Source organism: Electrophorus electricus, chromosome 5 (genome assembly GCF_041902795.1).
Source record: "Electrophorus electricus isolate QZ-2024a chromosome 5, ASM4190279v1, whole genome shotgun sequence".
Lineage (NCBI taxonomy): Eukaryota > Metazoa > Chordata > Actinopteri > Gymnotiformes > Gymnotidae > Electrophorus > Electrophorus electricus.
The window spans coordinates 5,551,670-5,574,008 of record NC_137501.1 but is presented as its reverse complement, the minus strand read 5'-3'; the positions used below and the strand labels follow the sequence as shown (position 1 = coordinate 5,574,008).

Here is a 22,339-nt window from a genome sequence, read left to right as displayed (position 1 = left end):
CCTCTGCAGTCTTAAAATGTTATGACATTGTACAATTTAGACAATTTAGTTTTGTTTTTTTTTTCATGCTTTTGCATAACCTTTAGTAATAAATAGAAATCAGTTCTAAGGTCGTGGAGATTGAGCCAAGACTCCTATTGCCATAATGCTAACATTTTCCCCTGCAACACCAGGGGACAGTGACATCAGTGGAGTGTTATTAGTGTCCCCAGTGAGACACTGGTGGCTTTGACTACATTTGACCTTAACGTATCTTACCAATACAAACACATACCAAATGACATCAAGTCACAGCTGGTGCATTTGAGCTTCAGTAATGGAATTATATGACGAAGTAGTGTTCTTCATAGGTGAAGAGGAGTGACAACGATACAACAGTGTGTTTAGTATTTCCATTGAAACTCTGTACCAAATGCTATGAAGTACACATAGCGATCAGGAAAATGTTGAGCAACTACACCCATGCCAAGCTTACAGTGTCTGCAGAACACTTGCATCGTTTCTCCCAACAGCTTTCAACAGGTCTTCGCACTCATCACTCGTGGTTCTGACTCCCATCTGCAGTGGACACATGAGTAAAAACACAGTAGGAAAAGTGTCAAACGGGCCTGTCGAAAGATCACGTCGAGTGGCCCTCAAATATCCCGGCAGTCACAACGCCTCACCTGACCACGCTTACCTGTTGCAGCCTTCGTCGGAGCGTCCCTCGCGCCTACAGATGTCGCTTTCCCACAAAGAGTATGAGAACCGTCACTTGTATTGCTGTGCACACAATGTGAATGCCTTTGACGGAAATATTGCCGGTCCTCGCGGTGTTCTCGACGGAGCGTTTGTCATTCGCAGCCCATTTTTTCTCCAGCTGATCTCCGATCCATCGCAGGCGGCGGGCGAGCGACTGCGGCGAACATCCTTGCGCGCAGAGAGGCTCGCTGGGCGCCTGCAAAGTCTGCTCTGCCGGCAGACAACACATCCTCCCCGGATTAACGCTTATACAGCCCCGCTAGTGTCCCCGCGTCGGTAGAAGGACGATGCTCCGTCTGCGTGGCGACGGAACAGTGTGTTTGTTTCTGTCTGCTGTATTATTTATTAAAGTGTCACATGGTTTAGGGTTTACATCATCTACTCCCAAAAGAGAGCGGTAATCGTTAACTCTTGAAGTCCCCTCACTCTAATCTGCCTTTTGTCATACCCACAGCGTCGAGGACGGGCCGTTCCTGAGCAAATCATCCCCATCTTGAAATGTGTGATTAAAGCACATAGAACGAAAATTGCATTGAAATTTAATTGTAAATCAGATACGTGCATAACGACACTGGTGACGCTATCGTCTGAAGAGAAGACAAAAGCGTTGCCTACACAGTAAACACTGTTTTGGTGATGTTGTTGTGCGCCACGCGGAACCATTTAAACTAAAATGCTTAATCCAGACGAGTCGTATTGGCGGTAGGACCTAGGTATGTTTTGATGGACACCACAAAAGATACAGTTGAAGGACCGCCGTTAGACTTCGATCAGAAAAACAAATAATGAAAGCTATTTAATTTCGATGGAGGAGGACGAGCTTTTGGCCTTTCGAGAACAGTGGAAAGAGGAGTTAGAAAAAAAGACTGAGCAGCACCGCAATGTTTCTAGTGACGTCGGCGCTCAGCTAAAAAAGAACAACAAATGTGGGTATTTCGGGCATTCCAACATAACGAATGCGAATGACCAACAAATATGTGGTCGTAATGTTGTCTCTGGAAAGAAACACATTCGGGACAGTGTGAAGGACCAACCGCAGTACGTGTCCATCGCAGCGGGTTTGCTGGGTGGAAGGACGAGTCCCTTACTGGACAGAATCGAGGAGGAGAGGGCGCGTCGGAAGCGGAGACTCCACTGCGAGGAGGACGAGTCTAACGGCGCAGCGCCTCGGAGAATAATCAGCCCGGGTGTTAAGCTGATCGACCAGTTTATTCAGGATTTGGTAAAGCTAGGTTACGACTTAGTTTCCATGCTTTTAACAATACATAAATAAATAAACGTGTGTCAAATTTGAACATTGACGCGTCATTTTAACCTGTTTAGAATGAAATCAATGACATCCCTTTCTTTGATGTGGAGTTGCCCTACGAACTAGCGCTGAAGATTTTCCAGTTCCTGAGTAAACGTGATCTAGGACGATGTGCTCAAGTAAGTTAGGGACAGTTGTTTTTTTGACTGACAAGATCACCTTCAGTTGCTAATCTGTAACTCTGCTGCTGAAAAGTGAAGTTAAAGTATGCGTGTGTAAAATGTTAGTGGCTACTGTTTTCTCTTCTCTGTCGCAGGTGAGTAAGTCTTGGAGAGTGTTGGCAGAGGACGAGGTCCTGTGGTACAGACTGTGCCTGAAAGACGGGCATTATAGCGGGGCGAGTGTCTCTGACTCCCCCTGCTGGAAGAGCACCCTCAGAGACTGCTGCACCACAGAGAAGATAGTAAAATACAACTGGAAGGTAAGTGGCAAAAACAGCTATATCATATCCCCCAAAATACCTCACTACTGCAGAGCAGCTGATCGGATCCGACAGATTTCGCCATGAGCGTGAGTTGTCAAGCCAGTAAGAGTTTTTGTTTCAACTAAAGTCGACAGTCCATTTACTTAAATAAGCAATGTTTGCAGGAACACTATATATTGCTGTCTGTCTGTCCATTCTGTTCCCTACAGAATAGAGTTGGGTCAATTAGCCATCTGCAGTATGAGTTAGGAAAAGTGCTGTGTGATGTCAACTCCTGCGATAGACTCGTTATTGCTGGGTAAGCATTATAACATACACTGGACATGCATGTGAGTAAAGTGGAAACCTGTTTTGCATGTGCTTCCTGTAATCAAACCCTCTGAACTGCAATTTATTATTTTTTTAAAATCACTGTGCTCACAGGTACGTGAAGCAAAACTGTAGCACAGGCCCACAATAGTTTGTAATGAACTTTACTGGGGTCGTTGTACCTTAACGGATAAGAATGAAAATCTGCTGCCTGGAGGTTCTTTGCGGCTATTGTAACTATTATCATTTGAAAACACTTTAACAATGGAGAGTTGAGATCAGTGTGTGGAAGCTTCCCCCAGTACTGAAAGCAGAATGCTTTTTCTCTCTAGCTATACCTCAGGTGACGTGCGACTGTGGGACACACTCCATTGGGACTCAGGTGCTTCATACCTACGACCTGCCCACACCATCAGAGATGAGAGCCCACCACCTCATGTCAGTTTTGTACGAGTCATTGAGGCAGTGGCCTGCGCAGCATATGAGAACGGTGAAAGGCATTTTTTTTTGTACTGTATTTACTAAATATTCGCAATTATTGATTTATTACTCTCGTCAGTTTACGAGTTTACTTGATCGAAGCATGTCTGGATGTTTGCATGTATCTGGCCCTGGTCTGGGTGTGTAGGCTGCGTGGATGTTTGGAGCACGGAATCTGGCCTCGAAGCTGTTCATCATTATCAGCACCTCCAGCGGGTCTGTGCCCTAGACCTCGGTGCTGACGGCCCAGTCTTAGCCTCCGCATCTGGGTCAGAAGTGCGAGTGGATTCCCCAGATGATCAGGGTTACTGGAGGACAAGGTGCCTCACCCGTCTAGCTAAACCTGTAAGTGTCTTCCCTGAGGAGTCCATAGTGGCACCAAGAAATAAAGAAACTCAAAGCAGCAGAAATCGCTACCCTACCCAGTTCTTAAAAGAGGGGATCTTTTTGGGGAACTGAGCAGTGTAATGTTTTCTACTGCTTTTAGTGAAATTGAATTCTAAGGAACTGGATGGTCTTTTTATAAATTTAGCCTAGCTTTTAGCGCGAGTGTAAATTAATTTCAATTACTAAAAAGATGACAAACAATACATTGTAATTTAATTAAAATTTTTAAATAAAATGATATTTGATTTAATGTTAATTAAATCAATTTATTTATTTAATTAATTTAAAGCTAATACTATTTAGAGCAATTGATTTAGTCAATACACTGTTCAGTTACATTTAGTTATTTCCACCTGTTAGGTGGATGGGGTGTTGGTGGTCCCAGGGAAGCGTGAGTTGCCACTGGTTTCGGTGTGGGCTGGGGAGAGCGTTTATCTCCTGGATTCGAGTCGGAGCGGAATAGAAGAAGAGGAAGAAGATGAAGGAGCCAGGTTGCTGCACTCTGTGTACGGCCACCCTGTCACGTGCCTGGACGTGATGGCCTGCAGGGCCGCCCTGGGTGTCAAGAGCAGCGGCTGGGGCATGAATGATGGGGGCAACAAGGTGGGTTGGCATACACGCACACAGTGGTGCTCTTCATTGGCAGAACCACACAGACAGGGCTAGTGCCATGTAGCCTTTCTGTGTTGTAGTGTTTATGGGGGGCTTTGGTCAAGATTTTTTTTCTTATATTCTCTTGTACGTTTTCCTAGATGATCATTTACATACTGATATTAAACGGCCAATAGGATCCATGAAATGAGCTGGACGGCTCGTTGTCTAATAGATCGCATCCAAGAAACAGAAGGTGTTTAGTTTTAACTAAAAATATATATATATTTTTTTTCCAGATGAATTTACATTCTAGAATTGTGTGTATGTTTAGTGCGTCAGTGATAATTCTGAATTCAGTTGTTTTGCAGAGCTAAGATTCTTCTGTCTGTGTGTATAGCCATATTAGAGTAGGTTTATTGTGCAGTGCAGGTGTGTATATATGCATTCCCAGGATGCCATAAATAAACAGTTTGATGTTCTGTGAGATTTGGCCTCTCTTATAGGAACTTTTACCCAATTAGCCCAAACTTTGGTCCACGATGCTTCTCCTCTGAGGCGTCTGTTTGTTTTTAGTTTTAGCTACAGCAACAGAAAGCTTTACTTATTGCATGCAAGAACAAGACACATTTGAGACTTTGGGCTTTGAGACTGCACTTAAGTAACGTTGTCATCATGGCATTTGTGTTGTTCACATTCGTGGTGTGTACTGCTTAAAATAAACCCATTTAATTCACCAGGGACCTTTCCACTAAGAAAATCCCCAGTGTGTTTTTATCTAGCTTTTAAAAATACCAGCAAAAATGTTTGGGGATCAGTGCCTGAGCTCAAGTGTACGTCTCGGAGGACCGAGCAGTACGCCTGGTGAAGAGAATAGCAGGGCGACTGTTGATAGTAATTAGATGAGTGGGTGATGGATGTGTACAGATGGTGCCCCTCTGTATTAGACGACAGCTTGGCACCGGTCCTCCGCTGACATCACCACCATTTAAGCGCTCTCATTAGTGCGACGGGCAGCAGAGGCACGGAGGACAGAGTGGCGCAAGTTTGAATGACGGGGCAATTTCTCACTGTCGCGTTCTTGCTGGCTGTGATGGGGGTGGGGATGGAGGGGGGGTATGTAGCCCTCATCCATTTTGCCTTGTCTCGCTCACTGAAACGGAGAGCGGTGTCTTTTAAAGCCTTTTCTTGCGGTGTCTTCTTCAACCAGTCCTATACATAGATAAGTATTTCTGTAATGTGAAAAAGTAGATAATTTATTGGTGGCACAGCTCTTGGGAGTTTTGGATCTATGCTTCATCACACTGGATTTGAAATGAAACGTGACTGAGGTTGAAGTACAGAGTGTGATTTGCATCTGTACTGGAATCACAGTCTGTAGATTGCGGGGGACCTTAACTCGTTGTTCAGCTGGCTGCATAGCTGGTTCCTGTACAGCTTTGTGCCACTGTGTTAATGGCTTGACTTTATAGGTGACATTTACATGTGGTCACTATCCTGATGTTTTCTGTCAACACAATGATCAAAGAAGTGTCAGCATTAGCAAAGTGGGAGCTCACAAGGCAGGCAGTCACAAGACGGGCAAATCAGAATGCATCAACTGGAGCCAAAGCAATAACTGTGCCAGAATGCACTGGTAGATTAAGATGTAAGAATTGGAGTACATACTGATGAACTTATACACTGCCTGGCCAAAAAAAAGGTCACCACCTGGATTTAACTAAGCAAATATGCAAGATCCTCCCATTGGATAATTACTACATGGGTGATTATGTTTCAGCTGGCAACAAGTTATTTAACCCTAACTGATGCAGTGAGTAACTTCTCATTTGTTAAACAACCAAGTCGAAAGACGCATCCTGTGGTCGTGGAAAAGATGTTAATCTGTTTCAGAAAGGTCAAATTATTGGCATGCATTAAGCAGAGAAAACATCTAAGGAGATTGCTGAAACTACTGAAATCAGGTTAAGAACTGTCCAACGCATTATTAAAAAGTGGAAGGACAGTGGGGAAACATCATCTTAGAGGAAGGAATGTGGTCGGAAAAAAAATCTTGAATGATCGCGATCGGCGATCACTTAAACGTGTGGTGATATCAAATCATAGAAAAACAACAGTAAAACTGAGGGATATGTTTAATAGTGAAAGTAAGAGCATTTCCACACGCACAATGTGAAGAGAACCCATGGGATTGGGACTAAACAGCTGTGTAGCCAGCCTTAAGAAAACCACTTGTCAGTGAGGCTAACCGACAAAAATGGCTTCAATTTGCTAGGGAGCATAAAGATTGGACTCTGGAGCAATGGAGGAAGGTCATGTGGTCTGATGAGTCCACATTTACCCTGTTCCAGAGTGATGGGCGCATCAGGATAAGAAGAGAGGCGGTGAGGCACCCATCATGCCTAGTGCCTACCAGTGGGGGTAGTACTATGATCTGGGGTTGCTGCAGTTAGTCAGATCTCGGTTCAGCAACATTATGTGCCAAAAGAATGAGGTCAGCTGACTACCTGAATATACTGAACGACCAGGTTATTCCATCAACGGATTTTTTCTTCCCTGATGGCCCGGGCATATTCCAAGATGACATTCCCAGGATTCATCAGGCTCAAATTGTGAAAGAGTGGTTCAGGGAGCATGAGACATCATTTTCACACATGGATTGGCCACCACAGAGTCCAGACCTGAACCCCATTGAGAATCTTTGGGATGTGCTGGAGAAGACTTTGCACAGTGGTCCAAATCTCCCATCATCAATACAAGATCTTGGGGGAAAAAATTAATGCAACTCTGGATAGAAATAAATGTTGTGACATTGCAGAAGCTTGTGGAAATTATGCCACAGCTAATGCGTGCCGTAATCAAAGCTAAAGGCAGTCTAACGAAATATTAAGAGTGTGTGACCTTTTTTTTTTTGGCCAGGCAGTGTATTAGCAAAGAAATTGCCTTACTATGAAAGACCCCTGGAGTGATTAGCTAAATTAATGCTTTCAGTCAGCAAGAAAACCATTTTATAAACAATTCAAGAACACACTTGATAAAGTAGATGTGTCAAAGAGCACTATGAAGACAGCAATGCACCCTGCATGACCTCCATATCACAGTTTATTTAAAGGTACACTGGAAACTCTTTGGTTCCTTGTACAGTCTTATGAGCAGATGAGACTACAGATTACCCAGTACCAATGTGATGGAACAATGAAGGTGTGAAGGAGTGGAAAGAGAACTGCTCCTGGTTCTGTCTGTTAAACATAGTGACCTAAACATGTCTAGCTCCCAGTGGAAGTTTTCATTACTACCTGAAAGAGCCCCATAAGTGAAGATATTAAGAATCTGATACAATCAAGCACTAAACCTGTCAGTTTATTAAAGATTATGGTCCACTGAAATGGGGTTACTATGTACAAGAGGGCCTACGATTGGGTCACCGAATATTTACCCCCCCCCCAAAAAAATCCGATTGTCCAGATACTTTTGAATTGATCTGGATCTTCATACATTTTGTAACTTCTCCTTACAGAGACACCTCAATATTAAAAGCGTAAATATTGAAGACGGGTTGAAATCACTGTTCCAGAGAGCGAGCAGGGTGGAAGGTAACAGGGCTTCAGGTTCCTGCCCGTCGACACAACTAGCTGCAACACGACAGCGAGGGATTGCACTGTCACTCAAACTTCCCATTTTCTCTCCTTTCACAAAAATGTTGCGCAATCCAATTACGTGGACTTAACTCTACACGCCCACTCGAGGCCCCGTGGTACCTGAATCAGATTTGACCGGAACTCCCATCTTTCTAGATGCACCTGAACTTCACGGTACAGTGTCGTCGTCGCTCTTTTAAATCGGCATCGGCCCCCCGCGCTAACCTTTCTCTTGCTGTTCCGCAGATCGCTCCGTTTTGCCAATTCATGATTAGCGCCGTTTCTGCCTGCGTGCCGTTGTCATGTCTGTCGGCGTCGCCTCGCGTTGACGGCGCGCTCATACTGCGAGGGGGAAGTCAGAGTTGCCAGCACACACACTGGTAATTCCGAGGTGTTTCTGTCTTCCTTAATGAGCAGGCATATGCCTCATTAAAACTTGTTAAGGAAAGGAAGACGGCATCCAGAGTTCATGCGGCTGTGGGGAAGGAGAGCCGCGGCGCTTCACGTCTCTGCGCCGTTATGCGTGCCTTCATCAGGGCGTCTGCTAACACGTATCAATTTGGGTTTTTTTGGGGGGCGAGGGTGTTGTTAATTTAGTAGAGCGCAAGTAATCTTGTGATTCTTTTGAGGTTTGGATGTGTGTTTTAGTTTGTTTTGTCCTTTGTCTCTGTGTCTCCTGGCAGGTGTTCTTGCCTGTCTGGAGGATTTTTATTTTTATTTTTTTAAACCTTCTTTTTTTCTTATCATCTTTGGCTTTCAGCTGGACTGGAGGTTTGGTGTGTGTGTGTGTGTGTGTGCGCGTGTGTGTGCGCGCGCGTGCGCACGTGCGTGCCACACGCGCGCACAGCGCACAGCTCACGCTGGCACACCCAGAGGTGCCACTTTCACATTTAGCAGACAGTCTGTCTGGTGAAAACGCTGTGCCGCATTGCACCTTTAGGTGCTGAAACGGAGAGATTTTGAGCCGTGCCTCCTGGGATCTGGGCTAAAGCTCATTACCGGTTCCCTCGGTTTCCTCCTCAGAACCCCTGTCAGACTCTCAAGAAAGAGGCAAAAGACAGGAGCAGTGACCGCTGAGCTTATTATACATTTAAAGCCGTGTCTCCAAAGCAAATTAATTACAATGACACAAGGCAATATTGCTAAATGAATAAATGCTTTGAAAACACGGCTCATACCTCTGCCTTTTTTTCAGGGAATAAATAAATAATCGAGATTGCTTATTAACGAAGCTGTTTAATTATTTATGCATCCATCTATCAAACTTAAATTGCTTACTCTATTCTTCCTGGACATTGGCGCACATGCAAAAAAATCTCTTATTTTTGATTCCACTCTTGAAAAACACAGTTGTGAGAGGTAGATTCTTTTAACTCAAAAATATCACAAAACTCACACATCCTGTCTTTTAGTGAACCAGGAATGGTCATTCATGCCCTCAGCTCACCTCTCATCGAATACTGCAGTTCTTGCCTGCACCTGTACTGGCTACCAGTTAGTTTTGTCACATTACCAAAACTGACTTTGATATGGCTGCTTAAATATCTCGATACTGAGAATGAAATGACACCACGACCAGCGCCCAAAAACGAGGAAACGTAATGGAATAATAGCGGAACAAATATGCCACTTAAAATTCCTTTTATTAATCATAAATATTTAGAAAGTATTTAGGAATTGTCAATGCAAGGCCATGGAGGATCTTTTATTATCCAGTGCAAATATTGCTGTATAACATGCTTAACTAGCTATTTTTTGGTTAAGAGTTTTAAACTGATTTTTTTTTTTTTTTGGTTATTTTTAAAGAAATGAAAGCCATTGCAGGCACATTAATGACCGAAAGATGACATGAAAAAGTAATTTTATTACTTTATTAAAAAAAAATTACATGCCATCACAGACCTATGGTGAGCATCTGTGCGTCGATGATGCAGCCTATAGATGTACTGATCTGTCCGTTAATAACGCAGCCTATAGATGCACTGATCTGTGTTGGCTATCAAATTAAGCAGAGCGGGAACATGTTTCATTTTGTTTTATTTAATACAACAAAATGTATTCAAAATAAATACATGTTGTCACATCTGCTGAGCTATTGAACAGTTTTGAACAAAAACAGTTCATCTCATTTCTGCTTACTATTTTAATACTCAGTAAAACTGTAGTTTCTGTGCTGTAAAGCGTTTCTTAGCCTGTTTACATTCTCAGGCATCTGAGTCCTTTTAAAGATCATGCTTACAATCTGCTGTTTTGTCTCGGGTTCGTTCTGGCCCATCATCAGTTGCTCCGTGTTCTCTATTGTTTCTCGGTTTGATTAGTTTATTCTCCCAGCGTATGCTCCTACTCAGATTAGTGGAGTTTATTGTGCACTTTTGAGTCTTTGCTAGTAGCTGCTTTTAGATATCTTGGATATCTATACATTATTCAGCTGATCAAACTATACAGCGCTTCGGCCGCCCGCTGTCTTTTAAATGCGCTGTATGTTTCTGTTGTTATCTGTTTGTGTGCCAAACAGAGTAAGCTGGTTTCTCTTTCTTTTTTCCTCACAAGGACAAAATCCAGTGGGCGGTAATTTTCACATCCTGTCTGAGGTTTTTGGCTTGCTGGAGCGCAGATCACAATTAAGAGCGTCTGGCCAGGGCCGCTGCCACTGCACGGCTGGCACCCTCTCAGACCTTACATCATGCCTGTCCCGCTCTTCCCCACTCTTTTGTTTGATTTCTTTATCTGCCGCTTCAGTTATTCATGTCCAATTTGTCCACTCTCTTCTCTTTTCCTCTGCAAAGTGTTTAGATGGTGGCTGCAACCACCGATTTGCCAATTACTTAGCAGCCACTGAAGACTGCTTTACAGGGCATTGAAACTGGCTGACAGCAGCAGGTTTGTTATATTAAATGGACCATATTAACATTTTTAAAAATTACATTTCTTTTTTAAAGGCTTTTTTTTGGCAGTTAGCTGCCCAGTGTCAGTCAGCTAGTTCTCATTTAGTTCACGTGCCATAGCAACACAGAGGCTTGCGCCTGTCTTGCTGCAAAGTATTTGTAGTCTGCCGTCATATGTTTCTGAAGCGCTGGCTGGACGGCATCACAGTGAAATACAATAATTTACATTTATGGCATTTAGCTGACACTTTTATCCAAAGCGACTTACAATTATGACTGAGTACAACTTGAGGGTTAAGGGCTTTGCTCAGGGGCCCAACAGTGGCAGCTTGGCAGTGGTGGGGCTTGAACCAGCAACCTTCCGATTACAAGTACCTTAACCACTTATCTACCACTACCCAATAAAGTTTAATATTGAACATATATGGAAAATCTAAAGGTATAACCAGCAGAAATACAATTACCTTGTTTTGCTGTTGACTAAAGTCCTTTTAAAATGACAAACGCAGTGAGGGTTTTCTTCTCTTTCTCTGATAATTTTGCTAATGCATTTGGTTTTCCTAATGAGTGACACCAAATAATGTTGCTAATACAACTAAGAACTACATAACTCGGACCCAAATGATTGCAAACCACACACCTGCAAATGTATGTTGTCTAGCTACAGGTCTAAGGCTGTGAGAATGATGTCACTGCTGTGTGCACTGCTGGAGGACTGGATTACTTTCAGTGAGTTGCAAGGAATGGGGTTTGCCCTAGCACTGTTATGTTTAATGGGCGGGGTTTGTCTGACCACCTTCAGAAGTAACGGGTGAGGTTTGTACAGGATTGATTAATAGTAATGGGTGGAGTTGGTTGGAGCTTTATTAGTTGTAGTGGTTGAGTTTGAATGGGGGTTTGACTGAGCTCATTGGCCAGCCTGTCCAGATGTCATATGGATGGAAAAGTGGTGTTGCTGATTTTTTATTTAGTATTTTTTTTACTACTTACTTTGAAAGTTTGAAAGTCATTGGGTTGCAAATCTAGAATGTGTAAGTGGAGTTCAGGTCTCTGTTGAGAGAGACACGTCAATTGTCAGCGTTGGACATAAGTGTGGAGATGGTGGAGCAGGAGCAGGTGTTGGCGTTGGAGGGCTGCCAATGCCAGAGTGTGTGTCTCCACTTTAACATCTCTCTCTTTCTCCTGCTCTCTCTCACTCTTTCTCTCCTCTTTCTCTCCCTTGCACCCTAACTTTCTCACACTCTTTCTGTCGCAATCTTTGTCTTTTTCTCTTGTTCTTTTTCTTTCCCTGAGTGTGCGAGAGATATTTCTCACAGGCTGTCCCTCCCTGTCTTCAGGTTCAGGTGTACAGCCTTGAGACTCGCCAGGCTGAGCTGGGGTTGGGGAACTCGCCGGGAGACTTCACCTGCATCAACCTGAGAGATGCCCCTCCACACCTGCTGGTGTGTGGGAACAAAGACAGACGGTAAAACACACACACACACACATTACACACGACACAAATAATGTCTCTCACTCGCTCTCCCACACAGCAGACACACTTCCGTCATCTGTCTGGCAGCATACAAACCTCTAGTGTGCGAGTCTCAAAAAAGGCAAGTTTAAGGAAACAGGAGGAGGCTCTTACCTTTTATTACAATATAGATTATCTATCATAATACCCTTAATCAATTATGCCAAGTTGAATTTATTGTGTTTCTTATATCATTGTTTGCTGTTCTCTGCTATTGACATGTAGATTGATATGAAGCTGTCTTGCACAGAAGTGGAAATGGATTGATAGAAGACATATAAATCTAAATTTAATGTTATCTAAATACATATAAATTTGTAAGTGTGTGTGTGTATGTGTGTGTGTATATGTGTGTGTATATATATATATATATATATATATATATATATATATATATATATATATATATATATAGTGTGTGTGTATGTAAATATACAGTTAAATATTTTTTAAATCCCTCAGTTCAAGACCTTGAAGAGCTTCCATTTTGACTCTTTGTAGTCTTTTCGAATCACTCCGCAGAAAAAAAGCTTAAAAAGGCACAGCTACTTATCATAGAGGAGGCAGAGTGCAGGGAGAGCCCTCCAGTGAAAGAGAAGGTGTTATTATCTGCACCTCATCACCTGGGGGCATTGATTCAGTAGCCAAAGAGCCACGGCTGGAGAGGAGAGGCTGTTCATCTGTCCTGCGTCCAAAACGCGGACCCTTTACACATCTGCAGCCTGCCTCTTAGAGTAAGTGTTACTCTGCCAAATAGAGAGCCTTTCAGTCACACTTGTGGCTGACAGTGGGAGCAATATTTGGCAAGCGAGGAAATGCATTGGCGGGGCCTTTGTAGATAAACTCCTGCTGGGTTTTCACTCGGGCACTAAGTAGACAGCCAAGAGTGAGGGCCTTGTGTCGCAGGGCCCAGCTGTGGCCTCTTTTTAAGCGCCCCATCCTTACTGCCCCCCCACACCCATCTGTGCTGGTGAAAGAGGAGGAGACTCTTACCTTTTGTCTGTCTCTGTGATAGCACGGCGAAACAAAACGCTTCTCTTGAGTGCCAATGCGGAGGAGTCGCGTCGGACTTGTCTGAATTGTCTCTGGGCGAATCCCCAAATCCACACGGGGAAAAAGGAAGGAGTAGGTCTGAGTGGCCATTAGAGTGGCCAAAGGCCAGGCCCTAATGTCTCCCTTTCCTTCTCTCCAATTAATCGGAGAGAGGGAGGGAGGGAGGGAGAGAGAGAGAGAGAGAGAGAGGGAGGGAGGGAGGAAGAGAGAGAGGGAGAGAGAGAGAGAGGGATTGTAATCAGCCTCAAATCTGACTAAAAAGGAAGACTCTGTGTTCAATGGAGAGAGAGAGGTGTTGTGTTTTAGATTCTCTGCTGGCAGAAGGACTGAGACAGAGAATAAACAGGGAATGCTGCTCTCTACGCTCTTTGCAGGAATAATGTAGCACATGGGTGAACATCATCCCTGAGCTCCTAATCTCCATACATGGTTGTTAGTGTGTTATGTTGTTTTTGGTCCGAGTTGTTGGCACAGGAACTTCTGGAAAACCATATTTCTGATTAATTGAAAGAAATGTGTTCCTTGACAGCCCATGGAAATGATCTCATGTTCCAACATGAGATTAATGATAGTTAGAAGCTGCCAGTAACTGTGTTCCATGCCTTTGCAAGAGAGAGCATCTCAATGAATTTAGACAGAATCCCACAAAACCATGTCCACACATTGTTTGGAATCTAGTGCATTTAAATCTACTTAGCTATGCATGAATAACTTTGTATCTTTAAAAATCGAATGAAGCCCTTCCCTGTCTAAGCATAATTAGATTTTGGTGATTAGGAACACGACCACATGCAGTCATCTCTTGGCTGCCTTCAATACTATTAAGAAACAGCGGCACAGATGGTTTCAAAATCCTTTGTGCCTTTTTTTTTTTTTTTGGCCACTTACTATGTTTTCTTCGGACTCTCCGCCAATGTTTGATCATCACAAAGCCGTACATCGCTGGTTGCAGACCCGGAGGGGGTGGCTTATTAGTTGCTATGAAGGTTAGAAATGAACTAAGTTGGAAATGAAATTATAGTGAAAAATAAAATTACATTTGACATCCGTCCATCTCTAATATTCTCTGGTGCTTTTGTTTACCCGTTCTCAGGGTCCGAGTGTTTGACCTGCGTTCTGGCACCTCAGTGGTCTCCCTGTATGCCCATCACCTGGGAGTAACCACGGTGCAGGCGGATGACTGGAAGATCGTAAGCGGCGGTGGCGAGGGATTGGTCAGTGTGTGGGAAATGAGGATGGGGGCGAAGCTCTGGGAAATGCACAACAGGTGAGAGACTCCTCTAACAAGCCAACCCGATCTAACACGAAATTCTTTATAGCCGAAGACCAAAGAATGAATCGAGCCAGCAAGCGGCGCTTTGTTGCCCTTGACATTATGGAGCAACGTGGGGACTGTGAAAAACGCACAAATAAAACGGACTAGTTAGCGCTCACGTCTCGCTCCGCGACAGACATGGGCAGTGGCTTGATGCGGCTCTTGGCATCACATCGGGGAAGGGCATATGTTAGACCTTCAGGGGTCCCTCAAGGCAAATGGCATGTGTTAGGCTTTGGCTTTGACGAGCAGTGGGGTGATGGTGGAGCTGGGGGTGGGGTGTGTGTGTGATTGTGGTTAGTATGACAAAATAAAGCCAGTTACCACAACCCATCTAGCTGTTATTGGGAAGGAGTCATGTGGTTACCTCACTCAGTACCGCATTTGTTACCTCAGTCAGCGCTGAATATGCCGACTGTGCTTGGATTTGGCTGTTGATCAGAAGCCTGGTGCTGCATGATGCGGGTCTGATGTGTGCACGCCTGTGTGTGTGTGTGTGTGTGTGTGGCAGGCACCCTGTCCGTCACGTGCGGTTCGACGCCAGCTCCCTGGTGACGGCCAACATCCCTGATGAGAAGAGCCCGCGTGGTGCCTGCATCACCGATGACGACCTCACTGCTCACCGCAGGTACTGAGGAGAGGTTGGCAGTTTGGGCATGGCAAGCAGCTGCAGCTCGTGCTGCTGTCTGAGCATCCCGGCGGGGGGTTGGCGCCACGCTCCGCACACTTCCTTTAGAAGAATATTCTGCACATGCTAATGGTTCCAGAACAGCAGGCATTGTTTTGCATAATGTAATTGGACTTCGTCCAGGAATTAGGACAGAAATGTGTCAAGTACAGGAGATTTTTTTTTTCCCCAGATGAAATCCAGCACACCTGATTCCATTAGACAGTTGCCAGTTGAGGTGATTGCGTTTCTGCTGTCCTAAAGCAAAATCTACCCAGCATTCAGATTTATGCAGACATTATGGAGCATCCGTAGACTTTTCCTCGAAAAGCTCCCATAGCTCCGACGCTCATCACTCTGCATTGCTGTTCTTTTTCTAGACACCGGGGGGCGATCTGCTTCTATGATTTCTCTGCAGACTCGTCTGCCCAGGATCGCGTTCTGCCCATCTGTAGGTCCAGCTACTCCGAGACGAGCGGTTATAACTACAATATCGGCCTGGCTGTCCCTTACGACGCGCTCACCGAGCCCCAGACCTCTGGCCTCTGACCTACAATGTATCGGGACAAGCACACAGAGTCAGTGACACTGAGTGGGAGCTGCTTACGCTACTATAAAAGGAACTGCACAGTGGGCCCCAAATTAACTTGGTGGCAGCACTGCACATGAAAGGATCTCTTGAGGCTTTTAAAATGCATATCTGGCATATTTTTCAGTTGATTAGATATTGATTTTATTTTTGAATTGACTCTAGCCCCTCACAGGACATTGCGATCTTTGAATTGTTTTATGCAATTTACTGGTTTACTTTTTCTAAGTATCAGACTAATTGCTAAAAGGTTTCCAATTACATCTATTTGTATTCAAGAGCTTTATTATTGCAACATGTAAATGTTCATTCAATGGCATGTACATATGATTTCACTGGAAAGAAAAATAGAATTTAGTGAAATGTCTTTTTACAAATCTAAAAGGCAGGAGTGTTAAGTGTTTATTTTGATAATGCTCTTGTGTAGTTATAACATGTCCTGCAGCTCTGGGGAAGGTTGTTTGTTGTCCACTGGCCAACATGAGAGTACATGAGAGGTGTGGGAGTCTGTTCTTTTTGGGACTAGAGCCACTCTGAGTTCCTGTCATGGGTGGGGAGCTCCTTTGTGATGGCACTGTTGTGGGAATATGCAGGTGCAAGATCTATCGCATCAGGAAACTGTTAAATCAGGTCTCAGTTATATAGTTAAGAAATTAACCAAGGTGTGTGTGTGTGTGTGTGTGTGTGTGTACTTCATATTGTATCACCAGTGGTGACTGCATTTAATGCAAATAGAAATTTAATGGAGATTTTATAAGGCATTTGACATGGGTACATTGAAAAGGGAACTGTGAACAGTTAAATCCAGAGGGTGTGATGCTTTAGCCATAACTCATTTCCTACTGGAGCTGGGCTGTATCTCCTGCCTAACATTCCCATCAGCCACTGCTCACAGATGCAGAAGCAGGAATGTCAGTGAACCTGTTTGACTTGTTCACACGCCTGCTGCCGTCTCCCGGAGCAGCATGAGAGCGCACATATGTGCTGTGGGTTGGTTGCTGAAATACGCTTGGGGCGTGGCTGGGCCAACTGCAGGACTGCTGTAGACTGGGGGCAGTGTAAGTTAAAGCTTTGCCTTCCACAGGGAAAATGTCACTTTCTGCAGTTCATTGTCGTAGTGTCCATGTTCAGGAAGCGGACATGCATACGTGACTCGAGCTCGAAGCCTTTTAAAATCTGTGGAAGAAACAGGTGTGTGGGATGTGTTGAATTATTATGTGATTATGAACTTATAATAAGATAAAACATGGAGTGTTTCACACTACTTGACTAACCTTAAAAAAGTCCTCAAAGTTGATTCCATCATGTGCTCCCTTAAAGGAAGAAGTTGTTTATTATTAATATTTAATGTGATGGGCTCTTACTATGAACAAATTTGTTTACTTTCATAAACAAGCTTTTTTTAACACAAGCATCAAGTAAAATGGAAGCGCTACCATTTCCTCCATGGTGACATTCATCACCTCAAGCATGGCGGCGTCAGCGATGACCTTGGCCGTTTCGCTCTCTGTGGTTCCGGAGCTGGACACCAACTCCTCCACGACCTGCAGGACACCGGGACACAGCATCATGGGGGAGCTGGCGTGAGGCCATGACGCCGTATCCCATCAGATGGCTGCCTTACCCCACCTCTCAACATGCCTCGACCAAGCACCGCAAACACGGTGTGGATGTACTGGGAGCTGGGCTAGGGCGGCTACTACAAGGGAGAGTAGAGAGTAGAGTAGAGAGTAGAGTGGGCGGTAGGCCAACAGTTTACCCGTCTGTACTCATCCAGCGTGATGGTACCGCTGCCGTCTTTGTCGTGCATGTTGAACAGGACTGCGGGGAGTAAAGCACAGTGGAACGTTACGGTCCAAATACTGCGCAGTACCCTCAAACACAGGCTTCGCTCCACACAAACGAGCATGAGCGCGAAGAGGAGCCTTTAACAAATAATGTGACTCTTCCTTGAACTTGAAATTCCCAAATATGATTTCATCTTAAACCAACACATGATAGTGCTTTTAAACCACTATCAGAAAAATCTCTTTACAGATAAGGGAAAAGGTAAAAAAAACCAAAACAAAACATGACGAGGGCTCCAGAGAGTAATTGCAGTGTAGTGATTCTTACTTTACAAACGGGACATTTTGGAAAGGGCAGTTTCATCAGCTGTGAAAGCACTTTGCTCCAAACAGCTATACTCCGTTGGTTACGTACACTTTATATCTGTACCAAGATGCTTCAGGTCCCATTGCTTTTAGTCAGTTCCATGCACTAATATATTAATATGTATATAAAGTTTATGCTGTATTCATAAGTAATTACATTTACATTTTTGTAGTTTCATAACTATAACTATAATATAGTTTTATAGTTACATTAAAAGGATCCATCTTACGCCTTTCTTTATTAATTAAAAGCCATTACTAAATACTCTAAATAAATAAAAAATGTTATCCTGGTCTTCTAACCCAAACAGTTAGAAACATAAGGCCTTGAAACTGTGTTATGAAAAATGATTTTCTCACAGTGCAATTTCTCCCTTCTGATCTTCTCTTTATCCTCCTGTTTCACGTCTTGTCCCAGTGGGCGGAAGAATGACATCACGGTGAGGAACTGCTCAAAGCTGATCTCTGACACAGTTCCCTTCTCATAGTTACCAAAGTTCCTGTTCCATAGCAAGGAGAAGTCAAAAGAGTTCGTCATTGTTGTTTTTTTTTATTTATTTTTATGTGCCATGCAGGTAACATTTGCAGATGCTGTTTTGCTTTTAAGAAATATTCCAGAAATCATATTCTATGTAATGGAATTTAAATTAAGTATATAAATCAAGAGAAGGCCAAGCCAAACCTATAGCATATATGACATAAAACCCAAAGGAGTTGACAGTTGCTACCTTTTATCAAAGAAGGCATTGATGATCTGGTTTTTGATGGGGTTCTCTGCCAAATCACTGATGGTTTCAAAACTGGCCTTGCTGAAATTAAGAGAAAGTCAACAAAAACACACTATGTTCCCTCTATTCAGCCCGCCTCATGAAGCCAGAAGTGCAAGTTACACAGGAGGCACTCTGCAATCCCAGCAGCTGGAAGACGTTTGTTTTTTTCTCGGCTGTCTGAGCGCAGCGACTTGCCGTGGTTCCTACACTTACCATGGTAACTTTGTGGGCAGCGCTGGGCTGTGTTGTGGCTTGTGCACTGCCACACCCTATCTATTCATGGCTGTAAAAACTTGCTTGGACTTGATTGGTGGGTTTGAATAAATCCAGGAATGTAGGCCTGACTTAGGTACTTGGGGGTTTCTTAAGCTTAAAAGTCAGAATTTAAGGTGAACAGTACCTTAAAGTGTCCTCGTCCTTGGCCAAGTACTTAAACCTTTTGTACAGGTTTCTGACCTGCTCCAGAGAAACTAGGGAGAAGAGAAAAACACATAAGTTGGTTTAAGTTATCAGTCCTGAAGATAAGACGTTGGGCGTGGATCTGCCTTTCCAAGAAGTGTTGTGAGTCACTGAGACAGATTTCACATTTGTCCTCTCAAATATTTACAGTGCCATTAACACTGCATTGCTCCTAAAAGGAAGACACATCACTGAGGTACATTTATGCACTGGCCTCATAACCTCTGTCCATAAGACTATAAAATGATTGAAACCATCAGTGCATGAAAAGATCCCATGTCCCTAAATCAGAATCTGGCTAATATTCCTATGTGGTTCACTGGCTGCTCAAATTAAAGTTAGCATGAACACCTTCTGCACTGCAGTTTCATAGTCAGGGGTTTATTTCTAACCCACTATGCATAGAGCCAAAAGAAAAACAGTCTCACTCATCATATACTGATGGAAACCACCGTACGCTCTTGGATGAATCTTCCACGAGCCGCAAACATTTCATGCTGTTGCCCAATAAAAAGGATTTCTCATGAAGGGTCGGAGGCCAAAGTCATGACTGCTCATGACTGTCCGTGGAGACAGTAGGCCTGCAGTGGGCTACCATGGCAGCTTCACTGGCCATGATGAAGGGCTCTGCTTGGAACCACACACTGGGCTACTCTGGGGTTTTGAATTACAACAATGAACAAAGAATTACAGGTACTAGGTATTTACACACCACAGCCTGTTCTTTGCAGAAAGGGCACCAGTTGTATTATTGTAGGCTATTGTGAGTGTAGATGTTACTTTGATAATCAGTTAGTCAGTTGATCAACTCAGCTAGCTTGTTAATGTGTTGACCAAGACTTGACTGTTTATTCACAGCATATGGGTACTTAGCTCATATTAATGCACTGTAATGTGTCATACCCTTTTAAGCTGAAAGACCAGTTTTGCTATTTGTTTTGAAGTCTGGGCTCATGGCCTTCACAGAGCTTACACTCACCACCTACACTGAGACATACATTCAAAACATTTAGTATGTGAGAGACTGTAGTCTGTGTTTGAATGTACAATTGGTCAGCTATTGGATATTTGGCTGGATATTTACTGGTGACAGACCACTTTCAGTTAGCAGCTGACATTCATGCATGTAAAAAAAGTCCAGTGTTGCTGCTGCGTTCAGAATGGCCTGCTACTCAAATAATATCTGCTCAGCAGTGAATATGTGCTTAGTGATTATTATAGTAAATGGTGGTTGACAAACTGTGTATGGCAACAGTCTATTGTTTGTAACATGCATAAACCACACCTCTAAGACAGGCATATAACGTTGCTGGTGAGTGTGGATGCAAGAAGGATGATTGCAGGGGTAGTGAACATGAGTATAGGTGCTCCACTACTGTACTTGAATAACATTTTTGGTACATGTACTTTACTTGATTATTCACACTTTGAGACCGTCAGTTTTTAGTCCATCACAATGAGATGTAGCCAAATTTTGCCTCCAATATATATAATTGTTGGTTAGTTTGAATTCATAAAGTGTGTATATTTAATCTAAATAATTAAAAGATGAAATATTTACTTTAGATTATTTAGTGAAGTAATATTGTTTTGGACAGAAAAGCATCTTAAATACATTACACTATTTGCTTAGTGTAACAAGAAAATTTATTCACATTACAATAAATATTTCATTAACCCTTTAGGTTACTTTAGTTCTTAGGATTTACTTTTAGTTCTTAAGTTAAGTTTAGAGTAAGTACTTTATTACTTTACTTTATTACTTTAAATGTTAGTGCATTTAAAGCTTAACTTTAACAGTGCCACTGTGTTATTCACTTCAATCAAAGATTTGCGTACTTCTCCAAGGCAAGGGTCTCCGGTGACCGCGTACTGCACAACAGATAATGGCTGTAAAATGTGGAAATACAGTACATTCATGACAAACTGCGGTTATGAGAATATCCCTCATCGGCACTGTTGCATGATAAAATTGTAATTGCGTAAGTGTGAGTATTGTTTCATTTGTCGACCACAAGCATACTAGCCCAACAGAATTTACCCAAGTGATTTCCTTATTGGAAGCTGTTTCATGCGTTGACACGATTTTCCACAAATTATGTTCATTTGTGTCAATATAACAAATCACGTATTTTATTAAGGTACACTGACCACTGATTTGTCGAAAACAACTGCACTTTAAAAAGTTTAAACCTCTATTGTGGACATTTTAAACGTTTACCGACTTAGAGCCATTGCTTCAGTTTTCAACTCAGTTATTTGCTGACAAATATAATGAAAACAATAAATAGATTAATTTAATATGCTAACCACTCGTTAATCGGCCTTATACAGCCGTTTACACGGCGCTGGATAATATATTAAAATAATGCTTATCAAAAACAGGAGGAAAGTTGGAAAAAGCCTTAAACGTGTGAGCCTACTCACAACCAGTGTTCTCTGCGAGGTCTTGGAAATTCTGCTGCATTTCCACGGACTGCGAAGTTCCCATGTTCACTGACGAAAGGGACCTGCGAACACCGGCGAACAGGTGCGCACAGTGTGGAGGCTCCTGCGCCCCTCAGCTCATGAGGCTCCACTGCGAAAACGTGTCGGAAAGCAGGGCGAAAAGGTCTACTTTTAAAGGGTTTACACAACTACACTAGTCTGCGCTTTGTCTTGGATCAAAAGTAGGCGATATTGTCCAGGAAGTGAATTAGCATAATGAGGTGGTGTCGTGACTTTATGTATGATTACATTTGCATTGTGTATTTGCATTATGTATGATTACATTTGCATTAGGGGAAAAAAGCATGTCACTTAAACGGCAAATGCACGGCCTATGTTTCTCACAAATATGTAAAAAGTTCTACTTCCTAGCAGTGTGTCTTTAGGTACAATAAATGTCCATTCATCCTGAACTTCAAATGGTTTACAACTCATTATCTATCTATCTATCTATCTATCTATCTATCTATCTATCTATCTATCTATACATTATATATATATATATATATATATATATATATATATATATATATACACACATATATATTTATTTGTGTGTGTGTGTGTGC

The 22,339-nt window shown here is 43.0% G+C and overlaps 2 protein-coding genes across 4 annotated transcripts; one reads left to right on the top strand and one right to left on the bottom strand.

The window, feature by feature from the left end:
* The first annotated feature begins 1,417 nt into the window (after positions 1-1,417).
* fbxw8 (F-box and WD repeat domain containing 8) lies at positions 1,418-17,079 on the top strand. The gene is made up of 11 exons (XM_027010637.3): positions 1,418-1,963; positions 2,065-2,169; positions 2,307-2,471; positions 2,684-2,772; positions 3,116-3,273; positions 3,412-3,608; positions 4,011-4,253; positions 12,102-12,229; positions 14,424-14,597; positions 15,157-15,273; positions 15,693-17,079. Exons 1-11 carry the CDS (start codon positions 1,547-1,549, stop codon positions 15,859-15,861), a joined length of 1,962 nt encoding a protein of 653 aa, XP_026866438.2. The 5' UTR covers positions 1,418-1,546; the 3' UTR covers positions 15,862-17,079.
* On the bottom strand, positions 16,939-22,138 carry tesca (tescalcin a). Of its 3 annotated transcripts, none has more exons than XM_027010642.3 (8): positions 21,711-22,138; positions 19,225-19,294; positions 18,783-18,863; positions 18,415-18,554; positions 17,661-17,722; positions 17,338-17,445; positions 17,176-17,214; positions 16,939-17,077 (listed from the first exon to the last, which is right to left on the bottom strand). In XM_027010642.3, exons 1-8 carry the CDS (start codon positions 21,772-21,774, stop codon positions 16,994-16,996), a joined length of 648 nt encoding a protein of 215 aa, XP_026866443.2. In that variant the 5' UTR covers positions 21,775-22,138; the 3' UTR covers positions 16,939-16,993. The 3 variants fall into 3 exon arrangements, with proteins under 3 accessions (XP_026866443.2, XP_081570034.1, XP_081570033.1); XM_081713908.1 differs by lacking the exon at positions 21,711-22,138 and adding an exon at positions 21,123-21,680 and having other exon boundaries at positions 17,365-17,445; XM_081713907.1 differs by lacking the exon at positions 21,711-22,138 and adding an exon at positions 21,123-21,671.
* Between the last annotated feature and the right edge of the window lie 201 nt (positions 22,139-22,339).

What these genes read in the sequence shown, in the direction of transcription:
- fbxw8 (XM_027010637.3), top strand. Translation starts at nt 1,547, where the DNA reads ATGGAGGAGGACGAGCTTTTGGCCTTTCGAGAACAGTGGAAAGAGGAG. An exon ending in ATCTAGGACGATGTGCTCAA is followed by an intron (nt 2,170 to 2,306) that starts GTAAGTTAGGGA and finishes TCTCTGTCGCAG; the next exon opens with GTGAGTAAGTCTTGGAGAGT. An exon ending in GACCTCACTGCTCACCGCAG is followed by an intron (nt 15,274 to 15,692) that starts GTACTGAGGAGA and finishes TTCTTTTTCTAG; the next exon opens with ACACCGGGGGGCGATCTGCT.
- tesca (XM_081713907.1), bottom strand. Translation starts at nt 21,234, where the DNA reads ATGAGGGATATTCTCATAACCGCAGTTTGTCATGAATGTACTGTATTT. An exon ending in AAGGACGAGGACACTTTAAG is followed by an intron (nt 18,864 to 19,224) that starts GTACTGTTCACC and finishes TCTTAATTTCAG; the next exon opens with CAAGGCCAGTTTTGAAACCA. An exon ending in ATGTCACCATGGAGGAAATG is followed by an intron (nt 17,215 to 17,337) that starts GTAGCGCTTCCA and finishes TCTTCCTTTAAG; the next exon opens with GGAGCACATGATGGAATCAA.